Raw genomic sequence first — 24,199 nt, forward strand, 5'->3', positions numbered from 1 at the left:
CACACAGAGAAAGAGAGAAACAGAGAGAGAGAGAAGAAAAGGAGAAGAAAGAAAGGAGGAGGAGAAGATGACAAGGTGGAGGGGGAATAGGAGAAGAAAGGAAGAGATACAGAGAGAGAGAGAAACAGACAGACAGGCAGAAACAGAGAGTGACAGAAACACACAAACACAGAGAGAGAGAGAGAGACAGAGAGACCGAGAGAGACAAAGATAAACAGAGAGACAGAGGCAGAGAGAGAGACAGAGAGAGGGAGGGAGAGAGGGAGGGAGAGAGATAGCAGCTGATCCAGAGATAGAAAGATTCTGTATCTGCCGGTGTTACATCCAGCCACACCAGGAAAGGTAGGAATTCCATTTTTCTCTGAAACCAGATCTCAATACCAGCAAGAGGCATTTGCAGGATGACCTACCAAGAATCCTTTCCCTTTGGAGCAGAGATTCCTCCTCTTTCCCCTCCTTTCTCACCGCAGCTCTGTAAAAAGAGGAGAAAGGCTCGTCAGCCTTTTTTTTTTAACTTTCCAGAAAGCCTGAATGGATGAAGTCACTTCCTTGGATTTCACACACCCCGTTTTCTTTGAATTTGCAATTCAAGCCTAGCATAGTCACTGACCTTCGATTCTCCGGCTCATTATCTTGGCTCATAAAAAGTGTGTTTGTTCTGCTTCTGCACTTGCTAGAAAACATTTCAACATGAAACACGGAACACGTCACTGCAGGGAGGAGGGCTGCTTAGAGAAACACCCAGATTTTTCTTCCGCAAATAAACGGTTCCGTCTCTCGCATGTATCCTGAGGGTATTCTCACACCCTGCCTTCACACAGCGTGAAGGTCACATTTTGGATTTATTCCTTGGATTCTAATCCAATTTAGAATTTAGGTCCAGTCATTGAAGCTCTCTGGGTAATTGACAAGGCAATACACCAAATATATAATCCAATTTGAATGCAAACAATTATAATAAGAGAGTAGAGAAACTGTCTCAGCTGGCTCAGGGGTTCGAATGCAGTATCGCAGGCTGACTCTGCCCACTGTCAGCAGTTCGATCCTGACCAGCTCAAGGTGGACTCAGCCTTCCATCCTTTCAAGGTGGGTAAATGAGAACTCAGATTGTTGAGGGCAAATAGGCTGGCTCTGTAAACCGCTTAGAGAGGGCTGTAAAAGCACTGTAAAGTGGTATATAAGTCTAAGGGCTATTGCTATTTTCTTTCCTTCCTCCCTCCCACCCTCCATCCATCCATTCATGAATGATGCACAGTGGTACGAACGCAGTATTGCAGGCTAATTCTGCCGACTGTCAGCAGTTCAATCCTGACTGTTTCATGGTTGATGCAGCCTTTCATCCTTTGGTTGGTAAAATGAGGAGCAAGATCCCATTCTTACTCACTTAACAACTGCAGACAGCAAGTGTGCAACCGAAAAATATCATCTTCATTTAAAGACCCCACAATCCCTTGCGGGATGGAGTCTGGGCAACTGAATGGAGCTAGCAGAATGTTTTAATGGCTGGATGCCCTTCCCTGTTGCCAATGCGGAGTTTTGTTCAGTTGATATATTCTCAGTGTGTGCCCACAGAGAGAAATATCTGCCTCTACCAAAGATCGAACTCCTGATTGTGAGGCGAGAGCTTCACCTCTAGGCCACACTACTCCATACAACTGGAAAACATATACCTCTTAAAATACGGTATATACTGGCAGTAGGAAAGAGCACAAGGAGGCCCAGCCTATTATACGAGATGTGGGGTGAGCCAATACTGCTGGGAAGACCTCGATTCTCCAAATAATCCACTCCTGTTCCATATAGGGTTTTATAAGTCATTTTATGATCCTCTGCAATTATGATGCATCAGTTCCTGTTACGCTCCAAAGTTTACGATGGGAGGCAAAAGTAAATTATAACAGATATAAAATGATTGCCGGCACAGAAGTCCTCATAAAAGCAAAAGGTATTTTTGTCAATTTGCTGGGATGGGGAAAAAAAGGACTTTAGAAGTGTTTCTTTCTCAAAAAGTGCTCATCTCCGTTTCAAAACTGAAGGGCCAGCTTTGTCCGAAGACGTCTCCGTGGTCATGTGGCTGGCCTGATTCAATGCCGAAGGCACACGGAATGCTGTTCCCTTCCCACCAAAGGTGGTCCCTATTTTACTACTTGCATTTTTTACGTGCTTTTGAACTTGGCAAAAGCTGGGACAAGTAACGGGAGTTCACTCTGTTATGCGGCACTAGGGATTCGAACCGCCGAACTGCCGACCTTTCTGATCGACAAGCTCAGCATCTTAGCCACTGAGCCACTGCATCACCTTTCTGCCTAGTACAACTGCACAATTTTGAGTAACTGCATAAAAAAGTCTTTATAGCTTGGCCGGTAAGAGCAAAGTCTAAAATCCTGCCTCAAATGTCAGAAAAACCAGCCAATAAAACCCATAAGGAGGCAAATCAGAGGATGGAAGGAGGTTCTAAAACAGGGGTCTCCCACCTTGGCAGCTTGAAGCCTGGTGGACTTCAACTCCCAGAATTCCCTAGCCAGCTGGCTAGGGAATTCTGGGAGTTGAAGTTCGCCAGGCTTCAAGCTGCCAAGGTGGGAGACCCCTGTTCTAAAACAGCCATGCAACATGTATACTGTATGATTTACTGCCCCCAGTGGCTGATCTCTGTACTGAAGGCAAAATACAGGCAACATATAAACCATTCATTGAATGACTGTTTAAAGTTACAGTGCCACAGGGGGAAAAAAAGTTTATGACTGTTTTTCAGACTTACGACAGTTGCTAGACTGAACACTCAACTATCTGCATCTACAGGATACTCTGGGAATTATTAAGGAGGGGCTGCCCTCACCTTCTTTCTCCCACATGTGATATCTGGGCTTATGCTACTGGAATACACCTTCCCCTCCTGGGGATTTCCACCCATCCACCCCTTTATAACAGGCAAGGAGAAGGGAAATGCTTACACTTACAATAAAGGTAGTATTTGTACTCAGAGGTTTGGGGGCCTGACAGGTTGTTAATCATTATATCATCATAATGACAATAACTGCCCTCTTCTTCGACTGGCTGGGTATGCAATAGCCAGTTAAGCCAGCAGTAAATCCTAGATCAGTGATGGTGAACCTTTTTCCCCTTGCACACGCTCACATGCCCATCCCCATAATTTAATGTCCCACCCTGCACCGCGCCCCCTGCGCATGCATGCGTGACCCCCTACCCCTCCACTGTACCGCACATGAACACACAACTTTCTTGGAACCTGGAGAGGGGCGAAAAAAGCCCAACACAAAAAAACAGAAGTTCAGGAATGGACTTCTGGGTTGCCCGTTGGGCTGTTTTTCTCCCTCCTGTGCCAGGCAGGGCCATTTGTTAGGGGCACGCGGGTGTTGCCCTGTCAGCTCCAGGGCTCACGGACACCCTGCTAGCTGACTTCGGCGTTCATTTTCGGCCGTTTTTCACCCTCTGGAGGCTCCCCTCCGGAGGGCAAAAAACAACTCAACACACAAACCGGAAGTTCTGGAATGGACTTTTGCATGTTGGGCTGTTTTTTCCCCTCCGGAGGCTTTAGGAGACTTCTGTGAAGCCTCCGGAAGGAGAAAAACAGCCCTACGGGTAAGCTGAAAATCCGTTCCCAAACTTCCAGGTTGCCGCTAGGGCCGTTTTTTGCCCTCTGGAGGCTTTTGGGGGGGGGGAAGCCATTTTTGCCCTCCCCAAGCTCCTGGAAAGCCTCTGGAGCCTGGGGAGGGTGGAAAACGGGCCCACTGTGCCATTGTGCACCAAAAGGGGGGGGAGGGTGAAGGTTGCGAGTGAATGCGCGGGGGTGGGTGGGTGTCGCACGTACATGCGCCTGGTGGGGGGTCGCATGCATAGAATTATGGGTGTGGGCACGCCCGTGCATGACCCCCCTGCGCTCCCCCCGCTTTTGGCACGCAATGGCAAAAATGTTCACCATCACTGATATAGACCTTATTTATGAAGCTTGCAATACCTATGTCAACCACCAGGGACAGTATGTCTTATAGGTTCAAAACATTCCACTATTTTCTCCACTGGGGCTGCAATACCCCACCCAGCCATCTGGGGCAGAATGTTCTATCTATACCAGGGGTGTCAAACTCAAGGCCCAGGGGCGGGATTCAGCCCATGGAGTGCTTAGATATGGCCCCCGTGGCTGTCCTGGAAACAGTGAGGGACCGACCCACAATGCCTCTGCCAGTGAAAACGGAGCTCGGAAGGGCCACGACCAGCCCTCCTGAGCTCCATTTTTGCTGGCTGAGGGTTGCCGGAGGTAACCTTCCTTCCTTCCTTCCCACTTAGTACTATCACTTAGACCTCCCAATTGGGTTTTTGAGCGCATGCACTAAAATACATCCCCCAAAAAACAAGCCCTCCATGAAAATATTGCAACACAGCAGCAGCCATGAGGTAACCACACTTGCCGCTTCCTGCACCTCAAAAATAATAAGACCTCCCCGAAAATAAGGCCAAGCACTTATTTCGGGGGTCAAAAGAAAATAAGACCTTGTCTTATTTTCAGGGAAACACGGTATATACCGCTTCACAGTGCTTTGCAGCCCTTTCTAAGCAATTTAGAGTCAGCATATTTCCCCCAACAATCTGGATCCTCATTTTGCCACCCTCTGAAGGCTGGAAGGCTGAATCGACCTTGAACCAGTCAGGATCAAACTACTGTCAGTTGGCAGAGTTAGCCTGTAACATAACCGGAGTTTTCTAAGAACAGATTGAACAACCATTTGTTCAGAATGGTATATATCAGTGGTTCTCAACCTGTGGGTCGGGACCCCTTTGGGGGTCGAACGACCCTTTCACAGGGGTCACCTAAGACCATCGGAAAACACATATTTTCAAAAAAATATGGAAAACATAAAATAATGTTATGGTTGGGGGGTCACCACAACATGAGGAACTGTATTAAAGGGTCGCAGCATTAGGAAGGTTGAGACCCACTGTTATATAGGATCTCCTGCCTGAGCAGGGGGTTGGACTAGAAGACCTCCAGGGTTCCTTCCAATCCTCTTATTCTATTCATTAATCAATGGGACTGCTTGCCTTTAAAAGTTGCAGGTGGTTCATCACTGGAGTTTTTCCAGAAGAGATTGGACAACTATTTGCCAACTTCTGCTTGAGCCTGGGGTTGGGCTAGAAGACCTCCAAGGTTCCTTCAAACTCTATTGTTCATGATTCTAAGTCCACATATCTAAAAAGTTAGGAAACCTACGGGGGGCAGGGGCAGTCAAGATATGAGTCAGGTTGCTTCCTCATCAGGACTGGATGCTGCCTCCTGCCTAGCTTTCTTCAGTACCACTGGTTGGCCTCTGTATGACAAGGTCTCCTGATTAAAGGGTTGGCAACTTTAAGCCTGGAGGACTTCAATTCCCAGAATTCCCCAGCCAGCTTTGGAAACTCAGAAAGCTCAAAGTGCCCAAAGAGCTGCTGATTAATGATTGAGTCTGTCATCTGCACCTCCATAACTGTCTGGTTTGGCTCTGCAACCCAACAAGACAGAAACAGACTTCAGAGGATAATTAGAACTGCAGAAAAATCAATGGCTGCCAACCTGCCTTCCATTGAGGACCTGTCCACTGCACGAGTCAAAAAGAGGGCTGTGAAAATATCTACAGACCTCTCGCATCCTGCTCTCAAAATGATGCTATAGAGCACTGAACACCAAGACAACTAGACACAAGGACAGTTCCCCCCCCCCAGACCATCACTTTGCTAAACAAATAATTCCCACAACACTGTCAAATTATTTACTAAGACTGTATTACTGTTATTCTTCTCCTCCTTCCTAGTACCTATCTCTCCCCACTTATGACTATAACCATGCTGCTCGTATCTTTACAATTTATACTGTTCTATTTGTTTCCCAGTATGATTTGATTGCTTATTAGTAATCTATGACTATCACTAAGTGTTGTATCTTATGATTCTTGATGAATATATTCTATTTTATTTCTCTTTATGTACACTGAGTTTATGCACCAAAGACAAATTCCTTGTGTGTCCAATCACACTTGGTCAATAAAGAATTCTATATCTCTATATTCTACCTACCTAACAGCAGGAAAAGCCAAGGCCGAATTTCTCGCCATCCTCCCGTCCTGCCTTGCAAGGAGATCGCTTCCTAATAAGGTAGGCAAGAAGGACGTCCCTGGCTATCCTCTGATTGGCCGAGAATCGCCTAGAAGGAATTTGCCTCTGCATCCCTCCATCGCTCGACCAATGAAAGCGAGCCGGCCGGGTCGGATTGACAGCTCTTCCGGCCAATGGCGCCGAGGCAGCTCGGGAATTCTTCGCTGACTACAAAGTAACTTGGCGCTTCCGAGTTTTTTTGAATGGGCCGCTTCCATTCACGGGCCGGTGGCGGGAAAAGAGCCCCCCGCGCCACTTCCCGGCTCCGTAGCTGACCAGGGAACAGCGCCCGATCCTATCCCGGGTGAAACTGAGCCCCGATCCTATCCCGGTGAAGCTGCACCCGAGGAGGCGCGTAAAGTGTTGACGCTGCAAGGCGGAAGGCGGACTCGGCTACTAGAGGAGCGCCCGTGGACGCGGGTAGGCATCGAGGGAGGGAAGGAAAGGGGGGAAGGGTTTGCGGGGCCGTGGGACTTGGGGTAGTGGGGGAAACCTCCTCTCGGATTAACCCGAGTGGCCGATCGCGGGGTCGGGCTGGGGGATTCGAATTCGCGGGCTGCCTCCCGTCGACCTCCGAGGGGGGTGGTCTTTCCCCGCGAGATCTCCCGTGGGGAACCCAGACGGGGTTGCGGGACGATAAGCATGGCAACCCGGGTTGGTTTGGCGATCACTTCCCGGGTCCCCGCGTGTCGTGGGAATGCGCCCCGAGCACCCTTTACTTGGCAAAGGAGGGTTGGGGAAAAAAGTGGGGAGGGGGATCCGGAGTGGTAGTCCATCTGTCCGGATCAAGCAGTTGGCTTTCCCCTCTCCGCGATTCCGCCCTTGCCCCCACCGCACCCGGGTTCGCGAACCCAGCCGGTTCCTTTCCCCGCCAAGCGCTTCCTCCTCCCTGGCCTCCCCCGTGGGGGTCGGAGGCCCCCTTTATCCCACCCACCCCTTGCAGCTGTTTCCAGATGTCGCCTCCTCGGGGGGCCGGACAGAAGCGAGGCCGGGAGTGTGGTGTGGGGAGCCCGCTGGAGCGGCCACCAGGATCCCTGGGTCCCCCACCCACGTGTCGGGCTGGGGGGGGAGCTCCCTGGGAGTCTAGGGAAAAGTGAAAGCGGGGCGCGGTTCTAACCTGCAAGGGCGGGGAGCAAATAGGGGGGCGATTCTGCTTTCACTTTCTGTGGGGTAACGGAATGAGGGCCGATTCCTAGCACGGTGGTGGGAATGGAAGCGCTTCCCCCGAGCGGGGCGATCAGGGCCTTTTCCGGGAAGAGGAGGAGGAGGCGGCGGTGGGGATGGGAGGGGACTCCCTTCCAAGCAGCGCTCGGTCGTCGGATTCGGCCCTGGGGGAAGGGGCTCCTTGGCCCGGCGTAAGAACGAGGCAGGGCTGCTTGCGGGACTTGGAGGTTGTTATTCCAGAATAAAGCCATTTAAACCCAAGTTGTGCTTTTGGTACTGATCTGGTTTCTATCCAGCTGCCCCCAAGGATTCACCACGGAACCTCCAGATTTCTCTTGCTAAGCCAAAGAGTTGTGAAGGAGAATTTTGCTCCCCGTTTTACGACCTTCCTTGCCGCAGTTCTTAAGTGAATCGCTGCAGCTCTTCAGTTAGTCACAAGGTTGTTAAGTGAATCTGATTTTCCCCCTTGGTCGCAAAAGGGGCATCACATGACCTTGGGACATTGCAATGGTCATAAGTGTGAACCAGTGGGTCAAACTTCTAAATTTTGATCACATGATCCTGGGGATGCTGCAAAGGTCGTAACTGTGAAAAATAGTCATAACTCACTTTTTTCAATGCCGTTGTAACTTTTAATGGTCGCTAACTGAACTGTTGTAAGTCAGGGACAGCCTTTTTTAACAGAGTTGGAAGGGACCTTATAGGTCAGTGATGGCGAACCATTTTTGCCTCGGGTGCCAAAAGCAGACATGTGCGTGCACCCCCACTCCCATAATATAATGCCCCCCCCGGGCGCCGTGCCCTCTACGCGCTAAACAAATGGTCATAAGTCTAGAACTAGCTGCAGTGACATCTTCTGAAGTGCTGAGCTGTTTGCAACAGAAAATTATGGGAAAGCTAATAAATGATCAGGCTTTGACTAAGAACTGAAGGGGTCATTGAGTGGGCCGAAGAGTTCTCCAGAAATTCAGGTGGAAATCTAAAGGTTGTGAGGCCCATCACCTTGAGACTGGGGAGGGCTAGAATTCAGATGTCTCTATCTGGACGTGGATTCCTAAATGTGCTAAGTTGTAATTTGGTTAGTGTACACGTAGTCTCAACTTTCAACAGTTCACTTAGTGACCAAAGTTACAACGGCACCGAGAAATAGTGATTTATAACCCCTTTTCACACTTACGACCATCCCCAGCCTCCCCATGGTCAGGTGATCAAAATTTCAGGCACTTGGCAACTGGCCCATATTTATGACGGTTGCAATGCCCCAGGGTCATGTGATCCCCTTTTGTGACTTTCTGATTAGCCATTGTGGGGGGAGAGAGCCAGATTGCCTTAATGACTGTGTCATGAATTTAATTGCGGTGATTCACTTAACAATGTAAAGGTCATAAAACCAGTGAAAAACTCACTTCGCAATTACCTTGTTTAGCAGTGGAAATTTGGGGCTCAATTGTGGCCGTAAGTCAAGGATTACCTGTACCATGCAAACCTATCCATCTCTCTCTCTCACTCTCTCACTCTCACTATCTATCTAACTATCTATATATATCTATATCTATCTATCTCTATATCTATATCTATCTATCTATCTATCTATCTATCTATCTATCTATCTATCTATCTATCTATCTATCTCTCTATATATATATATATATATATATATATATATATATATATATGTTGTATTTGTGCTGATAAATAAATAAAGGGAGACTAGAATAGATCTATTTCAAGCTATTTAGCTCTCATCAGCTAGCCATACCCTTACTGGGAATCTTCCTCCCATATTTGGGCATACCAGGGGGTTGTAACTATGTGTGTGTGTGTGTGTGTGTTTGTGCTGATAAATAAATAAATAATATACTGTCTATATCTATATGTCTATCATAGGAATCCTCAAAACATTTCTCTCTCTCTTCTCAAAACATCTCTATTGTCTGTCTGTCCACCCATCCATCCATCCATCTCTCTACATCTCTATATATCTTTATCTCTATATCATCTATCTATATCTATATATCTTTCATAGGAATCCTCAAAACATTTCTCTCTCTCTCTCTCTCTCCTCAAAACATCTTCATCATTCCTGTTCATCCCTCCATCCATCCATGGAATCCTCAAAACATTTTTCTCTTTCTTTCCCCTCAAAAAAATCTCCATCATCTCCATCCACCCTTATCTATCTTTCCTTCTATCTATCATCACTTAATCCATTTACTTAGTACCTGTTCTAGATGTAAAGGTCATAAAACTGGGGCAAAACTCACTTAACAATTATGTCGTTTAGCAATGGAAATTTGGGGCTCAGTTGTAGTCCTAACTCAATGGCTACCTGTATACCTGTACCATGCGAACCAAGTCATTTATTGTTTATTCAATGAAGTAAGGAAAACCGAGAGAACTGTACTTTCATACTTCCAAGGTTCTTTCAGTGTTCCTTTACAAGAAAGTAGCATTAAGCTCACCTAGTTGTAATTCCGTGGTGGCGCAGTGTTTAGAGTATGGTACTGCAGGCTACTTCTGCTGACCATTGGCTGCCAACAGTTTGGCAGTTCGATTCTTACTGGCTCAAGGCTGACTCAGCCTTCCCTCCTTCTGAGGTGTATAAAACGAGGACCCAGATTGTTGTGGGCAAGAGGCTAACTCTGTAAACTGCTTAGACAGAGCTGTAAAAACACTTGTGAAGCGGTATATAAGTGCTATTGCAATTGCTATCTATCTCTGTGTCTATTTATTATCTGTCTGTCTATCTATCTATATCTAATCTATCTATATTTAAGAGCCGTGGTGGTTAGAATGCAATGCTGCTGGCTGCCAACAGTTTGGAAGTCTGATTCTCACTGCCTCAAGGTTGCCTCAGCCTTCTGTCCTTCTGAGATCAGTAAAATGGGGACCCAGATTGTTGGAGGTGATATGCTGACTCCATAAACCCCTTAGAGAGGGCTGTTAAAGCACTGTGAAGTGATATATAAGTGCTATTGCTCTTCCATCCATCCATCCATGATGTGCAGTGGTTAGAATACAGTATTGCAGGCTGATTCTGCCCACTGCCAGCAGTTCGATTCTAAGCAGCTCAAGGTTGGCTCAGCCTTCCATCGTTCCAGGGTGGGTACCCAGTCTGTTGGGGGCAAAAGGCTGACTCTGTAAACCACTTAGAGAGGGCTGTAAAGCATAGTGAAGCGGTATATAAGTCTCAGTGCTATTGCTATTTGCTATTCTTATGTGCTTTAGCCCCCAAGGTTGACATCAACTTTGCAGGCATCCAAAGTACATTTCTCCCCCACCCCTTCTCCATAGTGACGGAGGAGGAGTATCCAGAATGGGTTGACCTTGTCCTCTCATGATTGGATGAGTCAGATAAGCTCTTTGGGCAACGCCCCCTGGCCACCAGGTATTCCCCAGTTATTGACTCATCCACTCACTGGAAGGTGCACCATTCTGGATCTCCAGTAATTTACAAAGGATTAAGGAAAATAAGCTTGGACCTGGCGAATCTTGCCTCCCTACTTCACACACAGCCTCCTCCTGCAAGGACTGGACTGCCACAAGCCCCCTGGGGTGGCACGCTACCCTAGCCACTGAGTGATACCGGAGTCACTCAGTGAGGACCTTTGCTGGGCAAGCAGGAGGAGAGGGTGGTGTTACGACTGGATCCGTCCTTCATCCCCAAGGTGTGCCCCTGCTTCCATCGAGCCCAGGAACTGATTTGCCCAACTTCTGTTGTAAATGTGTTTTTATTTTCCATTTCATTTTCGTACAGTCACATATATACTGTGCATAACCGGGGCCATATAACATTAAACAATAAACACAGCCATTCCTCTTGTCGACAATACCCCCAAAAATAGAAACCCAATGTACCTCTTCAACCCTCCATACACCCTTTCTTTCGCCCCCCTCCAACTTTCCTTCTTCCCTCCATCATTCCCCTCTACCCTACTTCCCCTCCCCCTCTACCACTCCTCTCTCCCGATACACTCCCTCCCTTCTCCCCCTCCCTCCAGTCCTCTCTCCCACCCTCGCTACCCCTCTTTCTTCTATCCCTCTACTCCTCCCTTCGGTGTATTTCTACAATCTATTAATATATTCAGCTTGTCCTATTTTTACAGTGGAATTAAAGAGCAACAGTATACAAGTGCCGTCATGTTACTTTAAAATCTAGCACATACTATGTATCCCCCCCTCCCCCCTAACACCCCACCTCCCTCCTCCCCTGACTTCCCAGAGCCCGTAAACAGTATAGATTTTTAACAAACACAGTCTAAAATATATTGAGACAAAGGAAATTTAAAAAAAAGAAGTTAATAACATCTCTGCATTGAACTCAGCTTCTTCCTGTTACACTAGCTTTGAGCAGTTTAGATTATTCCTAATCTTAAGCATAGGCTATCTGTAATTTCTTAGTCCCATATTTGTTTTGTATATAGTCAATCCATTTTTTCCAGTCTCGTTTATATCTCTCATTTGCAATTTCTGTCCAGACCCTTCTCACCCTTTGGAGAAGAAGTGGCACACTCTGGACGTAAGGAGGGCTCTGAGGATTTACCTCAGGAGAACCAGGCCAAACAGGAAATCCAAAGATCTGTTTGTCTCTTTCCAACCAGGATCCCTGGGTAACCAGGTAACTTCCACCACAATAGGCAGGTGGTTGCGAACCTGCATTGCCACTGCATACCAATCACAGGGCTTACAGACACCAATCATATCACAGCTCACTCCATGCGGAGCGCAGCCACATCCAGGGCCTGGGCCATGCAGGCATCCCTGGCTGAAATCTGCAGGGCAGCCACATGGGCTTTCCCCTCTCCCTTTGTTAGGAACTATAAACTGGACTCTTTTGCCTCGGCAGAAGCCTCATTTGCCCGCAGGGTGTTGCAGGCGGTTCACAGGGCGGGGCCCACGCCTCAAATGGCATGAGTTGGGGGCATGTGACATCAGGGGTCTCCCTCCCTAGGGACGAGCAGGCTTTGGTACGTCCCATTCTGGATACTCCTCCTCCCTCACTATGGAGAAAGGGCGTTGGTACTTACCTGATATGCCTCTTCTCATAGTGGGGGAAGGAGTATCTAGCCCCTCCCTGACTATGTTTGTATGACTAAGTGTAATGTTCATTGTTTATAAAGTTATATAAATATTGATGTTGGAAACATTAAAAGCTAAGAACTGAATTAAGAGTCTGGAATGAATGGTGTAACGAGTCAGATAGAGTTCTTCGCCAATAACTGGGGAATACCTGGTGGCCAGGGGGCGTTGCCCAAACAGCTTATTTGACTCAATCCAATCATGAGAGGACAAAGTCAAGCCATTCTGGATACTCCTCCCCCCACTATGAGAAGAGGCGTATCAGGTAAGTACCAATGCCCTATCTCCTTTACAACCCAAGGAACTAGGGAGCGTCTCTTCTGAGCCTCTTGCCCCGTTCATTGTCGATTTCCTTGGCAATCTCTTCGCTCAATCTCCCAAGGTCTTTCCCACATCCCACTGCAGACGTTACTCATTCAACACTGCAACCGTCACCAGTGTGACTCAGTCCCCAAGCGTCCGGATTTTCATCACGTGACCATGGGGACTCTGCAATGGCTGTAAGTGTGAAAACGATTGTGAGTCACTTTGATCACTAAATGAGCTGTTGTAAGTTGAGGACTACCTGTAGTTGATGACGAGGATGTTTTAGGGCGTCTCTGGTGACGGCTGATTTGTGTTTCATTTCAGGAGGGACGTCCAGGATGGCGGACAGCATAGATGAGTGGGTGGGCTGTGCTTACCTCTTTCTCCAAGCAACCTTGGAAGGTGACTCTCTACCTACACTCTACAGCCACCCACACCACAGGTTCAAGATATACCAAGCATTGAAGACCGCATTGACAGGTACATCAATAGCGTTCGCCCTGGTCCATCTTCCCCACGTGTTTATGGTCAGAGGGAATCGGTTATCTAGTTCTTGGCTAAGCAACTGAGATTTTTTTTTTCTTCTGAGTTCAAAATGCTTTCCACCTCTAGCCTGTGTAAATAAATAATAAAAATAAAAATGGTGGAAAAAGGTACCGAAAATGAGAAGATTTTGTAGGACTTTTGAATACAGGCGGATCGTCATTTGGAACACAACACACCAGATATCACAATTGTAGAGGGCCAAAGCGTACAGTTTAACGACATCGCAGTACTAGGAGATGCCAGAGTTGAAGAAAAAGAACTGGAAAAAAATCCCAAGTTTTCCATGATTATGGATGACACCTACAGTATGTGTTATTAATCATAGCTTACAAAACAGACAAATAATCAAGTCCTAGACACGATACACTCGTCAATAGGCAAGCACGGGGTTGAAGTCCAATCCAAAGAGGAGGGCAAAATGTCCTTCCAGCCATCAGAACTGATGAAGCTTCTAGGATAGGAAGCAAAACGTTTTCTTCGGTTCCACCACAAATGCGCGAACGACAAAACCGCGCCGATGAATGAGCGCTGAAGCGCGCCGACAACAGCGTGCTGACAGAAGTACGCTGTAACACTAACCCTAAACCAAACCCTAAACCTAACCCTAAACCTTACCTTAACTTAAATTGCGCTGTTGTCGGCGCGCTTTTGACATCGCGGTTTTAGCGCCGCGGTTTTGTCGGCGCGCTTTTGACATTTGCGCATTTGTCGGGTCACGGTTTTCTTCATCTTCCTCAAGGCAAAAACAGTCCAGTTGCCTCTTGAGGAAACAAAAAGCATCTTTGAGACATGAGGGCAAAATGTTTTCATGTCAGCATCCACAACCTAGGGCCCTGATGGTGGAGCTATGGCATGCGTGACCAAAGTGGCCATGTCGCCTGGCATGTGCTGCATCGCCCGTCCCTCTTCTGAGTTTCTGGTGCGCATGCGTGTGTAACGATCATCTGGCCCTTGTGCGTTCAGTAGTGCCGGAAACTGGAAGAGGTGGTTGGTCTTCCATGTTCCAACATGAGCATTATGCACCGGTCGGCTGACCATCACATGTGCATGCGCACCAGAAACCGGAAGACTAGCTGGCCTGCGCACACCAGAAACTTAGAAGTTCATTTTCCGGCAGGCCCATGCCCCCTGCGTAGCTCCTCTTCTTCTTCCTTAGAAGTGGTCCTAAGCTGACCTTCCCACAAGCTTCTCCTCCAGAGCAAACTTATTCAAGGACGTAGCCACAACCTGTAGCAGCATTTTTCAAACCTGGCAACTTTAAAAGGCATGGGCTTCAAATCCCAGAACTCCCTAGTTGAAGTCCACACATCTTAACATTGCCAAGTTTGAAAGACACTGGCTTAGATCTTCTGCTGGAGCAACCATCCGACTCATCTTCCATTTTTCCTTTTCTTTCTTCCACAGATTCTGTGGGCTTTAATAGGGTGGATATTCTGAAGATCCAGTGTAGTGACAATGATTTGATCGTCCAGCTCAAATTCTGCAAGAAAGAGAACTGCAGAAAGTTCCTGCAAAGCTACAAGAATGGAAATTTTCACAGAGCTCTTCAGTTGATAATAAACTCCTGCTTCCCCATGCCCAGCCTAGGGTTACTCAAGACAGAACTGAGGGCTGGTGCCGACAAGTTGGATTCCATCATCCAAGAAGAAGAACGGTGTCTAGAAAGCATCTCTCGGGAGAAGGTAAGTGTCAGACTTTGAAATGGGTGGCTTGTTGTCACTTGGGAGAGGCAGCCACTAAAATGCAGGTCCTGTGTCTACATAAACAAAAAGTCCCATTGGCTTCTTGAAAGCCTCCAGGGTAGAAGCTCCCACAACTTCTCAAGGCAACTTCTGTTCCATGGGTTGATTGTTCTCACTGTCAGGAAATTCCTCCTTATTTCCAGGTTGAATCTCTCCTTGATCACTTTCCATCCATTATTCCTTGTCTGCCCTTCGGGCGCCTTGGAGAATAGCTTGACCCCTTCCTGTCTGTGGCAGCCCCTCAAATATTGGAAGACTGCTCTCCTGTCTTCCCTGGTCCTTCTCTTCCCTAGACTAGCCATGCCCAGTTCCTGCAACCGTTCATTGTATGTTTTAGCCTCCAGTCCCCTAATCCTCTTGGTTGCTTGTCTCTGCACTTTTTCTAGAGTCTCAACCTCTTTTTTATAGTGTGGTGACCAAAACTGGATGCAGTACTCTAGGTGTGGTCTTACTAAGGCTTTAAAGAGTGGTATTAGTATCTCTTGATCGACAATCAACTGTGCCGCACGATTTCTAGCGAATACAGACGATTGTCGCACAGCTAATGGTTGGAACTACCGGTTTGCCTGAATCAGTAGCATTTTTTTACTACTGGTTTGGACAAACCAGTAGCATTTCACCTCTGCTCTGAATTCCCTTCCGACTCTGTTATTCAGATTAGAAAATGCATGCGGCAAAGGTAGAACATAGTTTACCCCCTATGTCTTCTTTTGAAGCCGGATCATCTTCCAGACGAAGCAGTAACAGACCTGGAAGAACGTTTCAAGAGTTTTTCCTTTGGACGAAGTGCCTCTCCACCTTCGGGAGGGCCGGCCTCTGGAGAGATGTCCCTCCCCACTTTAAATTCCGTACCTCCATCTTTCGGGCCTCCGGAGATTTCAAAGCTTTCTTTGGTTGAAGAAGATACTTTCTTTTTCCGGAACCAGCCATTTGGTGAGTGTATTGCAGGCAGGGGCTTGAGACCAAAATGCTGGGCAGAGATAACAAGGGGAAGGTACAGACTTATTCAGTAGGTTCTCCACAAAGACCGTACAGGTAACTCTCAACTCAAAGCCATTTGTTTAGTGACCATTCCAACTTACAGAGGCACCAGAAAAAGTGACAAGTTCATTTTTCACACTTATGGCTGCTGCAGCAGTCCCCGTGGTCATGTGATCAAAATTCACAATGCTTTGGCAACTGGCGCGTTTTTATGATGGTTGCAGTGTCTCAGGGTCATTTGATCCTCTTTTGGATGGTTGTCAGGTTGATTCACCCTTCCGAGGTGGGTACAATAAGGACCCAGATTGTTGGGAGGGCAATAATGCTGACTCTGTAAACCGCTTAGAGCGGGCTGTGAGGCGGTATATAAGTCTTAAGGGCTATTGCTATTGCTCACTGTGGTGGGCACGTTTCCATTATAATCAGAATTAGAGGACAATCCATCAGCCATCCATTATGCACAGTCGTTAGACTGAAGTATTGCAGGCTGACTCTGCTCGCTGTCAGGAGTTCAATCCTGACCAGTTAAAGGTTGACTCTTCTGAGGTCAGTAAAATGAGGACCCAGATTGTTGGGGGCAAGAGGCTGACCCTGTAAATCACTTAGAGGGGGCTATAAAGCACTGTGAAACCGTATATAAGTTTAAGTGCTATTGCTCTTACCCTTCCATCCATCCATTGGTCCATCCATCCATAATGAGCAGTGGGTAGAATAAAGTATTGCAGGCTAACTCTGCCCATTGCCCAGAGTTCAATCCTGACCGGCTCAAGGTTGCCTCAGCCTTCCATCCTTCCAAGGTTGGTAAAATGAGGACCCAGATTGTTTGGGGGCAAATAGGCTGACTCTGTAAACCGCTTAGAGGGGGCTGTAAAGCACTGTGAAGCAGTATATAAGTCTAAGTGCTATTCCTTCCTTCCTTCTTTCCTTCCTTCCTCCCTTCCTGTCTGTTAGAATGCAGTATTGCAGGCTAACTCTGTCCACTGCCAGGAGTTCGATTCTTATTGGCTCAAGGTTGACTCAGCCTTCCATCCTTCGGAGGTGTTAAAATGAGGACCCAGATTGTTGGGGACATCATGCTGACTCTGTAAAGTGTGCGCATGGGGTAGCAGCTCTTGTACAACCTTGAAACGCCCTCCAAGAATGTGCACCCTTTCCTCCCATGGAGCTTTTAAAAATGTATTCCAGGGAGAATGAGTGCAGAGAAGAGCAACAAAGAGGATTAGCAGGCTGGCGGTGAAAACATATGAAGGATGGTTACAGGATGCTACAATGGTCATAAGTGTGAAAAATGATCATTTTTCAGGGCTGTTGTTAACTTCAAATGATCACTGAAAGACAGAAAGTCGAGGACTGCCTGTTGTTGTGGCCCACCAGTGGCCAGCAGAGCTGGCAGCAGATTCGGACAGTGAGGAGGTTGGGGAGGAATATGGGCAGTCCTGGAGTCTGGGGAAGGCTCTCATGAGGGCTCTGTGTCGGAGGCAGAGAGGGGGCCACAGTTATATGTCGGTTATCAGCTGCCTTCAGAGGCAGACACCAGTGAGGCAGAAGAACAGCTGGAGCCTGTTCCCAGCGTGCACATGCACAGAGTTGCCAGACGAAGGGAACAGCTAAAGAACAGGGGTCCACTTGGGAGTAAGGCCACAGGTGGACGATGAATGGCCTCTCCCAGAGGAAATAAAAGAGGAGCGAAAGGGGAGTGGAGTTTGCAGGAGACAATTAGTTCACTTAATTGGTTGGTGACTCTCCGAGACTCCTTGCCAAGTTCTGCAGATATCCGCCCGGCAGCTCCACAAGCCAGAGAAGGTCTGTGACTGTAAATCCTGCCTTGAAAGACTTTGCTGGATGTGGAGGAGCAGAATTCACAATCAATAAAAGGAGTTTTTGTCAGGGCTTCATATTCTTGGGCAGCCTAGGTAGAACACCTGTACAGCCTTGGGGGAGAGCTTTGAGGGACACTGTACAGAATTGTAGCCTAAATATAACCTTCGTCAATGAGAGGTATGCAAGAGGTTCAATTTATATTCTGCCTCCCTTTCGCAGCCAACAGAAAAATCAACCCCGATGACCACCAGACGTTCGCCAAACTGGTATCCAAGAAGTGGAAACAGGTGGGCCGGTCCCTCTACCTGCAGACCAAATGCCGGGCCCTTCGGGACCCCTTCATCGATAACCTGGCCGTTGAGTACGAACGTGATGGGCTGTACGAACAAGCGTACCAGTTGCTACGCAGGTTTATTGACTCGGAGGGCAAGAAGGCCACCATCCAGTGCCTGGTGGCTGCCTTGGAAGACAATGGCCTCATCAACATAGCCGAAGAACTTTTGGGTCTCCACCAAAGTGACTTGTGATTTTTTTTTAAAAAAGAGTCTTTTATTGGGGGGGGGGAGACTGCTAGCTTTGTGCCTCTGTGATTGATCCTCCCACTGATCTTTCTTGCGCATCTTATTCGGTCCCTGATCAACTATGGCTTCTCCCTATGATTGCTTCCCAACAAGAATCCTGAAGATCAAACTGGAAGGTCAAGTATGCTTTCAACAAGAAATTGGAAGCATGCTCTGGAAGAGCGGAGGACCTTCTAACTGGACCTCACCAGACACTGTCAGATTCAGGAAATCTGTAGCACAGGAGAGGGTGGGTAGAATAAGAAGGAATGGGTCTCAACCTGGAAATAAGGAGGAATTTTCTGACAGGGAGAACAATTAATAACAGCTTGCTTTCTGGAGTTATGGGTGCTCCATCATGGAAGGTTCCCATGAAAAGATTGGACAGTCATTTGTCCTGGATGATGTGTGGCCTTGGACCAGTTTGATCAAAAGACCTCCAAAGTCCCTTCCAGCCCTATGATTCTCCTTTCCCCCTATCATGATCAAATGGCAGATTTAACGTTGATGTTCTCCTGGTCTTCAAGAGGCCTTCTGAGTAACTGAGGAGACCATTAGCTCAATAAAGAACAGTCCAGATATATTTTCATTTTCAACTCATTGAGAATCCATTCAAGATCTTCCTATGGGTGATTCAATCAGCTACAGATCGGTCACCTCCGTCAATGTTGGGGAATTTATGATTCTCCAGATATCAGACAGCCAAGCAATTGATGAGTTGTTCTCCGTTTCCTTAGTAGATTTGTAATATTAATTCAGACTTTCAGAAATACCTCAGGGGGACCATTTCAAGGAGATCTTGAGTTATGAGTTCTTGATTGATACCAGCTTAGTCTACTAGCTGTTGAAGGACTTAAATCAGGGATGTCCAATCTGGCAACTTTAAGACTGGTGGACCAACTTCTAGGAATTTCCCAGCCTTGCATTGCTGGCAGTCTTAAAAGTTGTGAATGTTGGAGACCCAACTGATGTTTACATTGAAAGCAAACCAATGCTTCTAAGGCAGGGAAGACTGGTAAAGATGAATCATTCATTCATAAACACAATAACTGGAGTTGAGAATGCAAGTCTGGCCCATTTAACACATCTTTAACAGATTAACAGAGTTGGAAGGGACCTTACAGGTCATCTAGTCCAACCCTCCCTGCCCAAACAGGGCATTATTTACACTAACAGATTTTTCTACGCTGGCATTTTCAATCTCTTTAAGTTTTTCAAGAGGATGCTCCTGTACCAGTATTTTTCAGCAACTTTTTAAGAGGGTTGGAGTTGAACTCTTAAAAGTTACCAGATTAGGGAAGACTGTTCTAAACAGTTTCTGTGACTTTGGAAGTTTGTCAGCATATTTCCTTGAAACAGGACAAGTCTCAGGTATTTTGTATAAAACTGTCATATTTTCTTCAAATTCAATTTTTTTAAAAAGTAGAAATTTGATACATATATTTTTTGGCTTGAAACAAAAAATCTTGGTCTGTGACTTTTTAAAAAAAGTTAAGTAGGGAAATTGAGCACATGTTCACTTTAATCTTTGTAATTGCTGTCCTTAATTGCTTGCTTAGCTTAGTCTTTTAATTAGTGCTAAAACATGGAGCAACATTTAACCTATTAGCCCTATGATGCTGTAATGCTAAATCATACTAACCGTTATGATTTGACAATGATTAAAACCTCATCTCTTTTACCTTAAAATAAACCCCAAGACCATATAATGCTATAGTGCTATTTTTTAAAAAACCAAGGAGGAAACTTTCTGAAGGACTGCTTCTGTGTTGCCTAAGGCTTTTAAGTCATTGTAAATGACTGTTAACTTCTACAATTGTATTGGTTTTGGTGGTATTTCACTGTACTTTGTTTTAATTCAAAGCAATTAAAAGGGTAACAATTTCAATATCCCAGTTGCCTACCAGAGATTTTAATAAAGATGTGATGATATTCAAAATATATATTTTGTTTCCCATCAAATCATAGACGGAATACAGGAAGGAAGAGCGTGAAAATAGTGAGCAATCGTAGCATTTAAAAAATTGGTTATAATTCTGCTTGTAGCGGAATAGCCAAAAAACTATTGCTTAGACTTGTTTTTCCCGGCTGCTACAGGTAATTGTGACTTACATTCATTTAATAACCAAAGTTACGATGCCACTGAAAAAAATGGCTTATGACCCATGTTTCATACTTGCGACCACTGCAGCATCCCCATGATCACATGAACAAAATGGTAATTGACTCATTTATGACAGTTGCTGTATTTCAGGATCACATGATCCCCTTTTGTGATCTTCTGACAAGCCAAGTCAAGGGGAAGCCAGATTCACTTAACAACCGGGTTACTAACTTAACAACTGTAGTGATTCACTTAACAACTGTGACCCAAAAGGTTGTAAAAGGGGGCAAAAAAATCACTTAAATATTTTGCTTCGAAACAGAAGCGTTGAGCTCAAATGTAGTCATAAATCAAGGACTTATTAATTTTGTGCAATTTTTAAATTTTATGTTACAGAGCTTCTCATAGTGCCCCTAGTGGATATGATTGGATTTGTTTCCTTTTTAGCATTGAATGGAATCATTGTTGGTTTTTAAATCAAAATAATCAAATCAATACTCTTTTCTGCATTAAAAAGGATTGAACTGCACTATAATCAGGAGATTATAGTTGTTGCAGATTATAAAGAAATCTCTCAGTTTCACCAACCATCCCCGCTTTCAAGCTCTAATAATTTCCCTTTGGATAACGAGCTGCATTTACTGCTATGATATTTTTTTTAAGTTTTAACATTTTTATTGGGTTATAAAATAAGATACAAAATAGGGAAATAAATAGGAAAACAGTGGGGAGGAAGAGGGAAGTGAGGAAAGGTAAGAAAAAAGAGAAAATGTTCACTTCCTTTTTTGACTTCCGATTCTCTTGCAGTAAAATGAGGCATTAACAACAAATCACAACTTTTTGTTTTTTCATAATAATATGAACAAGCCATTTCTATAAAGATCTATCAGTCTAATCGATAAAACCCAAAATCAAAGTTTCATATTCTTCCCCCAACGGTCTCCTCATGGAAACAAAAGTACTGATATTCTTTGCTTTAATCAAAATAGTCAAAGCCTTCCCCCTATCCCGGGGTATTTTCCTGGGCTCCAAGATCACTGCAGATGGGGACTGCAGCCAAGAAATTAAAAGAGGCTTTGCTCCTGGGGAGGAAAGCTAGGGCAAATCTAGACAGCAGACTAAAAAGCAGAGGCATCACCCTGCCAATATGCATATAGGCAAGGCTACAGTTTTCCCAATTGCAATGGATGGCTGTGAAGGTTGGACCATAAGGAAGGCTGAGCGTCAAAGAATGGAGGCCTTTGAACTCTGGTGCTGGAGAAGACTCCTGCAATGAGTCCCTTGGACAGCAAGGCCATCCAACCGGTCAGTCCTAGAGGAGATCAACCCTGGCTGCTCTTTAGAAGGCCAGATCCTGAAGAGGAAACTCAAATACTTTGGCCACCTAATGAGAAGGAAGGACTCCCTGGAGAAGAGCCTCATGCTGGGAACAATGGAAGGCAAAAGAAGAAGGGGACGGCAGAGAAGGAGGTGGATGGATGGAGTCAGCGAATTCATGAGATTAAATGAACTTCAGAGGATGGTAGAGGACAGGAAGGCCTGGAGGAACGTTTTTCCATGGGGTCGCGATGGATTGGACACGACTTCACAACTAACAACAACATCCCGGGGTGTGGATTTCTGGTTAGAAAGCAACTCTATGCCTTGAACTGTGGAGGGTCTGTAAGGAGAGCTTTTAGCTTTTAACGTTTTATGGGGTTATAAAATAAAATGAGATACAAAATAGGAAAGTAACTAGGAAAATAGTGGAGAGGAAGAGAGGGAAGAGAAGCGCCTTCAAGGGTGGAAGTTCTGCCAGAAATGTACTATGACTGATTTTTAAAAAAATATTTAAATAATATTTTTTTAAAACGAAATAATATTTTTTAAAAAAATTAATATATTTTTAAAAAATTAATATTTTTTTAAAAAATTAAATGATATTTTTTTAAAAAATTAAATAATATTTTTTTAAAAAATTAAATATTTTTTTAAAAAAATAATATTTTTTTAAAAAAAATTAAATAATATTTTTTTAAAATAAAGAATATTTTTTTAAAAAATAAATAATATTTTTTAAAAAATAAATAATATTTTTTTAAAAAATAAAGAATATTTTTTTAAAAAATAAAGAATATTTTTTTTAAAAAATAAATATATTTTTTTAAAAAATATAATATTTTTTAAAAAATTAAAATGGAAATAATATTAACATAGTACATATACATCTAAATACAAAAAAGAAAGAAAAAAGGGGGAAAACTAATATAGTGCACCCTACCCCCTGGAGACCCTTTCCTCTCCCTTATATTTCTTCGTCTTTAACAACCAAAAGAAATACAATATATTCCAATTATGCCCTCCAAAACAACATATTTTTGAGTAGGTTTATTCCCTTTGCCTTACACCAACACGGATTTTATAAAATCCCCCCATATTTCATTATAATTGTTTATTTTGATCATCCCTTTTTAAAATTTAATTCCCATTGTTAATTTATTATTTGTTGCCATACTCCAAATTTCATTATATCACTCACTTCTTCGAATATCCCAATTTCATCCCCAATATTTAGCCATCACTAATCTAATTGCCATTATCAAATTTGCAATCAATTCCTTTTTTGTTTCGTTTATATCCCGTTTTCCCACCAGCGACAGTAATGCAATTCTCGGTGACATGTTTAAAGTTATATCAAAAGGGCTCTAATTTCTCTAAACACCATGTCCCGCATTTTTTGTGCACAATCCCACCACATATGTTTGTATGTTCCAACTTTTCTTGAACCACCAACAAATATTTGTATACTTACCATCTCTTTGATTTAATTTACGTGATGTTAGTAGAGACCACCTTCATATCGCTTTATATCCATTTTCCTTAACTATGATTTTTTTTTTAAAAGAAAGAAAGAAAAATAGCCGAATAGCAGTCCATCCAGTTCTGGAAAGGCAATCCAGCAGAGGTTCTGTGTACCGAACAATCCCCATCTATACACAAATCCTGCCAATTTTTTTTGCTGCTGCTGGCAAACATCTGTATGGGGCAGGCTACCAAGCACAGAGACAAGCCTTTTGACCCGAAACATCTGCTCAGATGTCACATGAGCAGGAGCAGAGGCCAGCTCAGCTTGCCTTGCTTTAGGCAGAGCTGAGATTCTGGCGGCGCACACGCAGGAAAGCAGCTGTGGGCAGGAGTTGGGGGAAAGGGGAGGAGGAGGCGAGCGAGCCCTGTTCCCATGTAATCCTGTTTAGAGAGGGCTGATCCTGGGTGAAATGCACCAGGAGGAGGAGGAAGGAGCAGCTCTCTTGCTGCAGCTCGGCTACGTTTCCCAAGCTATACGTCGAGAGGAATGCCAGAACTAACACCATCCAGATGTGCCAACTTGGCAACCGGGGTATGGAGCCTTACGGAACAGAGGCAGACATTGGGAATGCTGTAGAGGTAAGAGTTGAGGCTTTGCAAAGGATTGGGAGGATTTGCTTTAGGCTGAGTGACTAACACCTTTGGAAAGGAGGGGTCCTGCTTTTCTCTTGACCCCCCCCTTGCAATATTTCAGGGAGGTGGGTCTTTCTCCCCCTCCCCCCCGCCTCCCCACCATCAGCAAAGGGGCATAAAGATCCCTACCATCCCAAAATCGACTTTCCCCCAAGGCCGTGTGTTTTCTCTTGAAGTGGGGGGGCAGGACTGAGCTGATCTCCCAGGGAAGCCAAGAAAAAAGGGGTTATTTTTCAAGCCTTTCCACATTTTAAGGGCACATCTGCCCAAAAACG

At 45.2% G+C, this 24,199-nt stretch overlaps 2 protein-coding genes across 3 annotated transcripts in view; one reads left to right on the plus strand and one right to left on the minus strand.

Annotated features, from left to right (window-relative positions):
- The window catches only part of LOC116517706 (F-box/LRR-repeat protein 8-like), a 28,581-nt gene extending 22,439 nt beyond the window's left edge, over positions 1–6,142 (minus strand). Inside the window, exons 1-2 of one of the 2 annotated variants that reach the window (XM_032230832.1) lie at positions 6,067–6,142; positions 411–472 (exon numbers count right to left, since the gene is read on the minus strand). The gene's annotated coding sequence lies outside the window, so the exon portion shown is untranslated. Of the gene's footprint in view, positions 1–410; positions 473–610; positions 683–6,066 lie in introns of those variants that run through there. The other variant, XM_032230833.1, reaches the window with a different exon arrangement.
- A 146-nt stretch (positions 6,143–6,288) lies between these two features.
- On the plus strand, positions 6,289–20,282 carry TRADD (TNFRSF1A associated via death domain). Its single transcript, XM_032231401.1, has 5 exons — positions 6,289–6,564; positions 13,018–13,173; positions 14,644–14,921; positions 15,698–15,914; positions 18,003–20,282. The coding sequence occupies exons 2-5, from the start codon at positions 13,032–13,034 to the stop codon at positions 18,308–18,310; spliced, it is 945 nt and encodes a 314-aa protein (XP_032087292.1). The 5' UTR covers positions 6,289–6,564; positions 13,018–13,031; the 3' UTR covers positions 18,311–20,282.
- Positions 20,283–24,199: the final 3,917 nt, after the last annotated feature.

This window comes from Thamnophis elegans, chromosome 14 (assembly GCF_009769535.1).
Source record: "Thamnophis elegans isolate rThaEle1 chromosome 14, rThaEle1.pri, whole genome shotgun sequence".
NCBI classification, from domain to species: Eukaryota; Metazoa; Chordata; class Lepidosauria; order Squamata; family Colubridae; genus Thamnophis; species Thamnophis elegans.